The sequence below is a fragment of the Centrocercus urophasianus genome, unplaced genomic scaffold (genome assembly GCF_019232065.1).
Source record: "Centrocercus urophasianus isolate 14NV4802_14NV808 unplaced genomic scaffold, USGS_Curo_1.0 seq_45, whole genome shotgun sequence".
NCBI classification, from domain to species: Eukaryota; Metazoa; Chordata; class Aves; order Galliformes; family Phasianidae; genus Centrocercus; species Centrocercus urophasianus.
The window spans coordinates 79,477-91,640 of NW_024885033.1; the positions used below are offsets into that span (position 1 = coordinate 79,477).

Genomic DNA, 12,164 nt, shown 5'->3' on the forward strand with positions numbered 1-12,164 from the left:
ACTGAAATTATTGAAAATAAGTTTATTTGAAGGTCTTGTAACAAAGAAACAAAAACTATGTCACATAAACATAGAATGAATAGGATACTGATTAAAGCAATAAAACAAAAAATGCATACATAAGATTGAATAGACAATTAACGGTAGAAGAAACAAATGTCAGAAAACAGAGCTACTGAGACATTAAAAACAAAACAAAACACACACACAAAAAAAACAGAACACAGAAGGAAGGTATGCTGTCAGAAAAATTGTGGGTACATATACAACCTACATGCATGCATGTGTTCACCCGTACTCACAGTCATACAGAAAGCAATACATGTAGGTTGTTCTGTAAGTAATGCCTCCGATTTATTTCCATGGAAACTACAACAGATACAAAGAGCACACAAGAATAAAATTTGATAGAACAAATTCTCAGCTACAAAACACTATTTTTCAACATAGTCATCACCATAAGTTATGCATGTTTTGCCAGCAATGAACAGGCATTGCATGCCTGCTGCACTAATAAAAATGTTCACTGGCCATCTGGAATGAGAAGTGTAATTCACACTGCTGTTGCCACTGCTGAAATGCACCTCCCACCATCTCACTATGCAAACATCCTCTGTTTGGTCTCCACAAATGTTCAGCAAATGTCAGTGCATGTAAATGGGCACAATTTTTTCTGCATGGAGGAATTCAGTTCCACACCTTTGCTTCATACACACTTCCATGTCAGACACCACTTTGTCAGACTGCCCCCCTGCTGCCATCTGTTGCACAGCAACGAAATGGAGTATTGGCTCAACACCTACTGCCACACCACAAACATCCACCTTTGACATCATAAACCAACATAATAAAGTGAGAGGCAGTATTTTCAGAACAGCCCTTGTATAACAGCCTTTATGTTAGTTCATGGTACTTCACTGCCTCACCACCCATCCAGCACAATTCAGATCACGAATGAATTAGCACTGTGAAAGGGAAAACTAGGACTGATTCTAACTTTCATAAATGCAGGGTACTGCTTGTTCAAACATTCATTGTAGTGAGTATAAATGTACACAGGTGACTCAGGTATTGTAAAGTGATCCTAAAACTGCTTCCTTGCACGTCTTGGCTAACCAAGCAAAATATGATACTGCATTTCGTAATGGAAATCAGAAATGAATGACTTTGAGGACTCAGACACTTTCTAAGAGTTTTCCTTTAAGAAAGGGAAGAAGTAATGATGAACTTGGCAAATTAGAACTTCGCTGTCTTTTAGAAGACAGCATTACCACTGTTCATTATCAATCAAGCAGTTCAAGAACTAACAAGGTGTTTTTTCCTACCAGATCTGAGTAAACTGTCAACTCCAGTTGTACTCTTCCTTGTGGTAAAAGCATTTTTAAGGCTTCTTCCCAAACTGAATTCTCCAGTAGCTAGTAAAATCTGAACTCACTTTGCAGCCTTCTCTTCTTAGGGGGTACAGAGCATCTCTCTCACCTCGCCTCCCTCTCAAGTGACCACATGCAAGAATGCTGTACAACGTAATTACCTTTCAACATGCTGTTCCTCTGTTCACATTTGTTCGCAAGTGATCTGGGTGAGTGAGAATGAAGAGGAAAAGGAGAACAGATGTGCAGAAATGGAAAACAAACCATCAGAACTTAATTTGTTTGGAACAAAACATTCCCCCATAAACTCCCAAACACTCAAAAACCTTCTCAACAGAGGTGACTAATAGACCAGAGCAAAAATTCTATCTATCCAGTGTAGCAAATAAATGATACCTTACTTTCTAACGAACTGAAGAACATCAGTTTCAAATATTTCAGCGTCTTGCAATGGAATTTCATCCAGAGAAACTATGTCACTGGATATAGGTCCACAATATGTGCTGATTTAACTTAATTTCCTAGCTTAACATATTGCTACCTAGAAAGAGCAGCAAACACAGCACAACTAAAATCTTTTTCTTTCCTTTTTTTTTTTTAATTTTAAAATACATTTATTTGTTTAATTTTAATACTGAAGAGATAGTTTCCTTGTCTAGTAATTTCAAGTATAAATTATTGGGAAACAGGCTTGTAGTGTAGTGTATCTGAATAAGACAATAGGTAAAAATCAGAGCTGCAGAAATACAATTTCATTCACCTGGAACTAGAAAAACATATTCCACCTAGGTAATATTCTAAGCTAAAAGCTTTTATGATATTTTTTCCCGAAGGAGAAAAAAATCCACATTCTAACATGCAAGTTTGTATCTCAAGCCGTAAATGCAGATGCAGGTGAATAACTTCTTTCTCCACTTCTAGACCCTGAACCAACTATGGTTGATACAACACTTGCAGCAGACTTTGTGGATGTTCTAACCCCTGTTACAGACCCAGTGCCTGCTCCAGGCCCTGAAATGGATCCTGTGGTTGCACCAATTCTTGTGAATGGGCCTTGCGGTTGCCTAATCCTTTTGACAGGCCCTGCGGTTGCCCCAACCCTTGTGACCCACTCTAGTCACTTCAATCCCTGTGACAAGACCCACAGTTCAACCAGAGAACAAGCCAGTGCCAGTATCATTTGCCCTTATAAGCAAAAGGAAGTAATGTCTAGAAAAGTCAGATCATTTAATAAGGAGAGAAATTCCTATAAAGACAGAAGAAGATGAAGATGAAAGAGGGGCATCACAAGAATGGGAGAAGGAAGGAGACGCAGAACTTATAAAAGAGACAGAAACCATCTGTCCCTAAAACTGAGTGAGATATGAAATATGTGAAAAGATTACAGTATTGTCCAGATGAACATGTTGTCACCTGGCTGCTCCAGTGCTAGGATAATGGGGCTAACGACCTGGATTTAATTGGCAGTGAAGCCAAGCAGCTAGGCTATCTTTCTAGGGAAGGTGGCACTGACAAAGTGACCGGAAAAGGGATACAATCCTTCACTCTATGGTGGTGGCCTTGTAAGCTGTGAAGAAAAGATAGCCCTTCAAAGAAAATCTGGAATGTTACCCAGGCAAATGGACCACCATGGAGAAAGGTATCCAGTATTTGCGGGAATTACCTGTGATAGAGATGGTATATGATACTAACCTGGATGATAATATGCCATCTCAATATACAGATAAAGTCAAATGCACGCAATTTATGTGGCAGAGTTTTATGGAGTGCACCCATCATTGCATGCCAGCATCTTGGCATGAGTGATCTGGAAAGATAACAAACAACCAACGGTAGATGAAGTGGCTAGTCTACTTTGACAGTATGAGGAAAATCTCTCTTCTTCCTACAGGTCTGTGTCTCAGCTGAGGAGAAACTGGTTCAATGACTTCAGAGAGGTGCCTGAGAAACTCTCCTATCTTCATCTATACTAATGGCAGAAAAAATAACTAATGATTAACAGTGTGTACTGGACACCGTGCAACAGCACTCTGAATCATAGAATCACAGAATCATAGAATCACAAAGTTGGAAATGATCATCCAGTCCAACCATCTCCTCATCACCATTGCCACCACAAGCACTAAACCACGTCACGCAGCACGTCATCCAGTTGCCTCTTGAACACTGCCAGGGACGGCAACTCCACCACCTCCCTGGGCAGCCATTCCAGTGCCTGACCAATCTCTGAGAGAAAAAGTTCTTCCTTATGTCCAACCTAAACCTCCTCTGATACAACTTGCGGCCATTACCCCATGTCCTGCTTGTTGCCTGGGAGAAGAGGCCAAATCCCTCTTCACCACAACCTCCCTTCAGGAGGTTGTAGAGTGGAAAGGGTTCCATGGATACATCTCATTCACAAGATTCAGACATTTCAAAACAACTTCAGCAAAACATGGGTAATTATGCATCAGCTTGGAGTGAGGAGGAAAAAAAAGAGTGAGAGATATTGACATTTCTATTTCTTGCTGCCTTGATGGAGAAAAGAGATGTCAAACTGCCGGTGAACTTTCCTGTCTTGCTACAATGAAAATGGGAAAGGATGACATATACATGCCCTTCCATCTTGTGCTCTTGCATTCATTTTCTTATAAGCCTCTTGTCCTCAATGTTGGTAAGAGCATGTAACAGTTGCTTCCTCTCAACTCTTCATCCAGTGGTAGAGAGAGGAGGAGAGAGCTCAGCCCTTACGAAGGAATGCTCATGGGCAGCAATTCCAAGAGCATACCTGTCATCAGATCATCCTGTTGGAAATTCTTGAAAAACTGTAACTTTGCATCTCAGAGAATTGAAACAGGAGGGCTTCTGAAACCAAGCTACGGAAGGGGAGAGGAAATGGTGCCTTATATGCTTTTCAAATGAAAGGAGCAGCTCACAACTCCAAACAGATCTTTTCAGGCTTAGCGCACTGCTTTTTCTATAAAGGTTCTCTTGAATTTCAGGGGAACCTTTTGCAGAAGGAGATATTACTCACCATATGTTATGCTGACACAATAAGGTTCTCCTTCCCATCTCATCTTTGGGAGGAAATCAAGGAGATATGAACATTAAGGCTCAGCATGCCAAGACTTGAGAACATATTCCTAAGGTAGGGCTCTTACTTTGAACATCAGAGAGTCACAACTCTCTTCTGCATTTTGACTTGTTCGTTAACAAAAACCAATAGAAGCAGCCTTTTATGAAAACCAACAGTTGTGCATTGACACACTCCGTAATTCTATTCAGCAGAATCATCAATGTTTACAATGTGTGCCGAGAATATGGCAAAACCTCAGAATGGCTTTTGAAAATATTGCTTCATTTCAGTGCAAACATAAAAAATAATTCTAAGTATGTTGAGATGAACAGTAGATACAAATAAGAAGAGACAAAGTTGTGTCTTTACCTGGAGGCCCTTCTCTTCTATCTTTTTCTGGAGTATCTGAAGGCACTTGGTGAAGTCTGTTAAATCTTGATCCATGGTCTCAATTAACTCACATCCCTAGTGAGTAAACAGCAAAACAGAGAGAGAAAAATAAATTAAAGTTACCGCATTTTTCAGTTTTGAGAACTAATGCTATCTCTGCTGAAGTTAACTGCAGTTAGCAGCTCTTCAAGTCACTGCGTGGAGATGGAGAATTAAGTAAGAGACTGCTAGCCTTATAAAGACCGAAGACCCTAGATCCCAGCTGACCAAATTATGATGATCTAGATTTTTTACAGGCATAGGAACAGATATTCCAAACCCATAGAGAACATTCCTAGATGTGGATAAACATGTTCTACATTATGGGTGTCCAACATCTTGACTTGCCTGGGCCACACTGAATGAAAAGGAATTGTCTTGGGCTGCATACAAAATACATACTATACATACCATAGTTCGTGTATAAAAGTAACAAAACTTTGTGGTTTTTTTAAAGCATTTTCTCTTGAAACGTATAAAAAAGAGGGCATCAAAAACAAAAATTAGTAGAATATCTGACCCTGTTTTTGTGAAACTAATGCATCAGTGTCTTATTTGATGGAAGTGGTTACAATTCTTAACAAATTATCAAGATGCTCATCAGAGATTTTTGAACTAATTTTACTCTTCCTGTGCTTCATTCTTGAAAACACAAGATGTTCACATGTTCACAAGATGTTCACACGTTCACAAGATGTTCACAAACATACATCCTGATAAAAAGTGTTGACATAGCATGATTTTGAAATGAAGGATATCTTTCTCCAGCAAGACAGGCTTTATAGAAGTCTAGTGAAAAGACATGACCAAATTTTTCTCTGAGCTGAATGTTTAATTGCAACTCTATACATTCCACTTGAAAATTCACAGGTAATGTATTTATGTCAACAAAAAATGGAGTCATGAATTTTCCAAAAAAAAAAAAAGATGATTTTTTCAGAAACCTTGAAATGAATTTTCAAATTCCTTTATCAAAATGGAAAGCAAGGCTGCATATTTTTCACAGTTACAGGAGTGTGTTCAGCCAATGTATCAAAATGAATAAAATTATTTTCTGTAACTTGAGCTTGCCATCATTTAAGATTAATTTTGAATGCTATAATGGCCTGATATACAGCTCAGATAAGTTGATTTTCTCCTTGAAGTTCGATGTCTAACTCGTTTAAATAGAGTGATCAAATCCACCAAAAATGCTAATGAATGTGAGCTATTTTTCATCCTCAAGTTCTGGCACAGATTTTCCTTTTGATTCCACAATTACCTTAATTTCAGTTTGCAAATCATAAATTTCTTTTAACGTTTTACCCACAGTTAGCAACCTTACTTTGGAAAAGTAAATAATGTCCCCATAAACAGTATCTCTACTTCTACGGAACTCCTGGAACTGGTGATGATTCAATCACTTGGACTTTATGAAACTCACAGCTTTGACAATCATTTGCATGATATTATTCATTTTTAAAGCTCTCGAACATAAATTTTCTTGATGTAAGATGCAGAGATATTTCATCAAATGCAAGATGCTGGTGGCAACTACCTCATTTTCTGTTAGTTATTTAAGTTCCTCTTTTTTTACCAACCATTGCCAGGGCACCACAGGCACGCACACATGTAGGTAGGCCAAAATGTTATCATCAGCAATCAATGTTTTTTACTCATTAAGTGGCACAAGTGTACGTAACAGGCAAGACACATAGGTTTTAATTCAACAGAGTGTGTATGGCAGGCACAAAAGGTGGAGTTAGCACTGCACTAATACACTTTCTGTTGTCACCTATGCAGTCTGTACTCAAGCTACATGAAACTGATTCATGAAAAACATAAAAAAAAATCACATATCAAGGTTAAAAATTTACAATCTTGTGGGATTGCATTATTAGTTGTCCAGACACAAATGCAGTTTGTGGGATGTGGGTTGGACAAGACTGTTCTGCAGTGTTCTGTTGGATAGACAAAATCAGATATGGAAAGCTCAGGGTTATACAGTACTTCCAGGATCAAGTTCCAGAAAAAAAATTCCTCACTCTGGTCCTACAGTTACTATGTGTCTGGTACTTATATTGATTTGTGCATAAACGTATGTATAAAAAAGTGCTCAAGTTTCCCAGAATCAGCGAAGTTGTGAATTTACAGTGATTATAAAACAGTCACCTTGCAGTGGGTCATAAAATTGTGGAATCATGGAATGACCTGCATTGAAAAGGACCTCAAAGGACATCTAGTTTCAACCCCCTGCCACAGACAGAGTTGCCAACCAGCAGACCAGGCTGCCCAGAGCCACATCCACCCTGGCCTTGAATGCCTCCAGGGATGGGGCATCCACAGCCTCCTTGGGCAACCTGTTCCACTGCATCACCACCCTCGGGCTGAAAAACTTCCTCCTAATATCCAGCCTAAACCTCCCCTGTCTCAGTTTAAAACCATTCCCCTTGTCCTGCCACCATCCACCTTCACAAACAGCCGTTCCCCCTCCAGTTTATATGCTCCCTTCAAGTACTGGAAGGCCACAATGAAGTCTCTCCCGAGCCTTCCCTTTTCCAAGCTTAACAAACCCAGTTCCATCAACCCTTCTCCATAGGAGAGGTGCTCCAGCCTTCCACCTAGCCCATGGAGTTGTATACATTCAGTTTCATGAGGAGGTCTCAGATTTGTTCCACTGTTACTATGAGTCAGAATCCACTCCTCTCACCCTCACCTAGAGGTTCAGGGCAGACATGCAGAGGAGCCTGACCACCAGTGAAGACCGAGGCAAAGCTATTATTGAATACTTCAGCTTTTTCCATGTCTGAGGAAGCCAGTTCTCCGTCCTCATTTATCAGAGGGGGAATCTATGATCTTCTTTGTCTGTCTCCTCCTGCCTACATACCCCTAGAACCCCTTTTTATTTTTCTCATCCCTTGCCAAGTTCAGCTCCATCTTTGCCTTGGCTTTCCTGATGCTATTTCTGCACATGTTCAATGTCCCTATATTTTTCACAGGCTATACAACCCTGCTTCCACTTCCTGTACATTTCCCTCTTTTCTCTCAGTTGCAAGTCCTTGCTCAGCCATGCTGATCACCTGCCTCCTCTGCTCGATTTCTTCTGCTGGATGATGCAGAGCTCTTGTGCTCGCATAAGGGTGTTCTTAAAGAGCTGCCAGCTCTGTTCTGTTCCTATGCCCTTAAGGACAGTTTCCCAGGAAATCCCATCCAGCAGTTCCTTGAGCCAATGGAATTTTGCTCTCCTGAAGCACAGCGCCCTGACTGCTTTTTGCCAGGCCTGCATTCCTTGAGATCACAAAATGCACGAGGGCATGGTCACTACAGCCCAGGCTGCCCACGGTCTTAACATCTCTAATGCTCTCCTCTGTACTGGTGAGCACTAGGTCTTGTAAGGCTTAACCTTAGGTGAGTCCATCTAATACCAAGACCAGGAAGTTATACTCAACAGGCTCCAGAACAGATGAGAACATGTAGTAGTAGAAAAGAGTGGGAGGTCAAAGTTCTTAATTGAGTGCTAAAGCAATTCCTAAGCCTCTGATAAAGATCCGAGTAAGAAAAAGTGAAACTTATCTATAAAGTCACTATTCAAAGAGATTTCAAATACTCAAAATACGCCTATACCATTGTAAATTAAAACAAGAACAATATTTAGAGGTTTCCTCTGCTACCACTTCTTGGTCCCTTTAAAAGCCTCCTAGTTTTTCTCTTCACCTGACAGATTTTATGTTTCTGCTGTATACCATAACAACTGACAAGAAATAAACATTCAGAATACAGAATCTTTGTATGTGTGCTTCTGTATATAAAATACATTGTTTTGTTACACCAGAATAAAAATAGAACTTTCAGGTTGCCTTTGCCTCAATGGTGAAAATAAAGGTGTAGAAGATAAAATTTCCTAGATCGGTGCATGGACAGAGTCTAGAGGTTTGCATGCAACAAAATAATGAGTCTCCAGTAGAAAGACATAATGCTATTTCTAAAATGCTTCCCCACCCTATCAGGATGCATATAGAAATAAGCAAAGCTGCCGTGCAGTAGGGGATCTGGATGAAGAGAAAAGAACAAAGAGCAGATAATGACATGCTTTTTATTACACCCCTTCCTCTTGCTGCCTCCTCAAAACACTATAAAAGGAAAAACTGTCAATGGTGAAGCTGTAACTTTTCTGGTACATGTTATTGCTCCAAATGCTTTTTCAAGCAGTAGTAACAGACCTGATAAGTGGTAGCATGCCACAGATGTACATGTAATCTGAGGCTTCCCTTGCAAAAGCAGTACTGCTACAGCCATGGAGAGACTAAGAATGAAGCTGCAACCTGTATTCAGCACAAGAGTCAAAAAAGGTGAAGAGCTGCTGTGTCTTCACTCCTCACCAGGAATAGCCAAAATGTAACACTGATGTGGGGTCTGCAATAAACACTACTGTGCCCTCAAGTGCATTTATTATTTATTGGCACCAACAAGGGCAAAAAGTAACAAGATGTGAGAAACTGTAACAGACAGAGCCTCCCCAGTCTTGCAGAACAAGCTTTTTGGTTAGATGAAGAAAAAATCAGTGGCAGGGACAGCTAATGCTGGGCATGGGCAAAGAGGTGGAACGTGAGTTAACAGCTCTTAAATGAGCAGAAGAGAAGAAAACCATTTATATTTTTCCAGGACCACTCCTTGCTGGCAGAAGTGGTTCACAGGTGTTGGTTTATAAATAACTGAATAACCCCCTCCCTCCACCAGCACTTCTGAAATACTCTTTCCTGTAAGTGCTAATGAGCCCAATATTCTGCTTGGGCAGTCAGGTTTTGGCAGCTGCAGGCAGAATACAATTCTACTTTCCAGCCAGGAAAGACCGAACTTACTTAACTGTCCATATGTTTCAGAAGCGATGATTTACAACTTAAATTATTATTTATTATTTTTTGCCTTTACTATTAAGTACATTTCACTTGAAATTGGCTCTGGCCTGGCTTCTCAGGATGCTTTTCAACAGGTATTTGGAGGACCTCAGAGGCCAGGTAATTTCTGTGCAGTAGCTGAGAGGCACGTCAGGCTACTGACTGCAGCTCCAGTAGAAAGCTGAGATGCAGATGTCCTCTGCTCAGCTCTGCCACTGCCCTCTTTGCACATTCACAGTGGAAGGTCTCCAATACAAATGACAGAAATGTGGCCTTCTAAATCTGTAAATGGGATATCAAACATATACTTTGTTATGAAGGAGGGCTCCTGGACCCATGACATTGGTACCAAGATGTTGCTGTGACAGCAATTGCTAAAAACAAAACCTAACTTAACAGTGGTATCCTAAAACAGTTCACTCGGCCGTTTGCACCTTTGACACATTATACAACTATTGCTGGAGAGCTGAACAAAAGTTGGCAGAGTGCCATCAGTAAAGCCACCGTTCTGTCAGATCAAACTGCGACTCTTCATTCTCTTTTCACATCAAACGGAGAGCCAGCTTTGGAAAAGACAGGGGTTTTAGATCCACTCCTTTTGCCACAATGGTGAAGAGGCACACATGGTCAGAACTAAAACGGAAGAGGAGAGCAGCAGCACTTAGATCCTCCTGTGTCCTATCCCTGACCTTGCTGGAGTGGATGTCTGCGCAGCTCATGCTCACAAGACGGTAAAAGTTTCAGATAAATCTGTTGCTACAGACTATCAAATCTAGTGATTCTCAACATAGAACCGGACGACAGTTCAGGTGCAGTTCTTGGCAACCTTCACCATATTCCTCACAAATGACAAAAATCTTCACAGCAATACTCTCTGCTGTAGCCAGGATTTAATGAAAGGACATCACAGTAACTGCAAGACAGGCAATAATGCTTGTAGTTCTATAGATATCTACTCAACTTAATAACATTAACCTTTGGTAAGAAAGTTAAAAAGCCAAGCACAAATAACATTAAGAAAGGTTAGAAAAATCAATACCACACAGCAGGAAAGAAAACAATAGACTACATCTGATGACAGTATAGCTGCTGAGTGTGGATGTGGCACCCATTATTAAACTTTGGCTGTTCTGCTTCATTGTAGCAGTTACAGGCGGCCCACTGCTAAAGGAGGTGGAGAATGCCAGGTGCACCTAATTGGATTATTGCACCCCGTATTTCAGACAGATGCTGAAACCAGACAGCCTGTGAAATGTGAGTCTGAATATCTCAGTCCTTCTCCCACATGTTGCATCACAGCATGTTATGCATTTGAAGACAGCAGTGTGTAGATGTCCATTTCCACACACCCTTATTAATCTTTTGATCAGCTTAGTTATATAAGCTGTCTTTTAATTTGCTTAGTAAAGAATATAACAAATAAATGTAATTGGTGAACATGATTTCAGATATTTAAATAGACAAAACTACATAATTAACTGAAATTCATTTTCTTTCAGTTCTTGGACTCAAATTTGGCTGAATGCTTGGCATCAGTGCAAACCTAATATAGTACAGTTCTATTGGCCCTCAGTTCTGAGGTGGCTGATGACTTAACTCACTCAGCTGCACATTAAGTACTGCTGCCATTCTGATTAACTCGGGAATTTGTTAATTATGATGAAGTGTATGCACTGGAAGCCAAATAATGGAGATCTGCACTCAAGTGAAAAATCTCATTATTGAAAAACAAATCTCCAGTTTTGACCATTACTAATTTCTAACTCTACACAACACTACTTGTTTTATTCAGCAAGTATTGCCCAGTGAAACAAAACCAGTAAACATATGTAAACATCTGCACACCCTCTGCAAATCAGAAGCTGCACGAACTTGTCAAATTTGACAAGGGTTAAAAATAGAGCTTTGTAATTGGAAGTTAGACTACAGCAGCTGCAGCCTTTTCTCCCTTCTGCTTTATCTATTTTGATATGGCCCTTTTTGAAGTAAATAAAATGTTTCCTGTTTTAGTTTTTAATGAGCAGCATGTGGCTTCTGGTGGAGGGCAGCTTTTTCATAGCATATATTCGTTGTAGAGATAGCAGAAAGTGTTCTGTATTAATTAGCTTGCCTCCTTTCAAAGGAAAACAGATTACAAAATCATGGCAGTTGACTGACATTATCAAAATTTGAATAAATTTATCTGGTATTTTAATAATACTAAGGAAAGACAACATCCCTTCTTTGCAACCTCTAACAAAATGAAGTGCAAGAAAACCGAGGATGATAATGACAGAAATGAAACCCCTCAAAAAACCCTTCTTAAAGGAGAAAAAACAAACAAAAAGAAGATCAAAGAGCACAGCTTATGTTCCAAATGATTACCTGTACTGCAGCAAATTCAGATTTATTAAGCTTAATGAATAAAAGCAAACATTTTAAGAATTTACCCAAAGA

General features: G+C 39.9%; 1 protein-coding gene and 1 long non-coding RNA gene across 8 annotated transcripts in view; both read right to left on the reverse strand.

Annotated features, from left to right (window-relative positions):
* The window catches only part of TPK1 (thiamin pyrophosphokinase 1), a 187,107-nt gene that overhangs the window by 74,594 nt on the left and 100,349 nt on the right, over window positions 1–12,164 (reverse strand). For all 7 annotated transcript variants that reach the window (XR_006171336.1, XM_042834304.1, XM_042834299.1 and 4 more), the window contains exon 5: window positions 4,795–4,890. Coding sequence is in view for 6 of the 7 variants with exons in the window: in XM_042834304.1 (XP_042690238.1) it covers window positions 4,795–4,890 (96 nt within the window). In the remaining variant the exon portion in view is untranslated. The remainder of the gene's footprint in view (window positions 1–4,794; window positions 4,891–12,164) is intronic.
* LOC122168742 lies at window positions 120–3,374 on the reverse strand. The gene is made up of 3 exons (XR_006171338.1): window positions 3,063–3,374; window positions 1,532–1,575; window positions 120–369 (listed from the first exon to the last, which is right to left on the reverse strand). It is a non-coding gene; the product is annotated as an uncharacterized LOC122168742 (long non-coding RNA).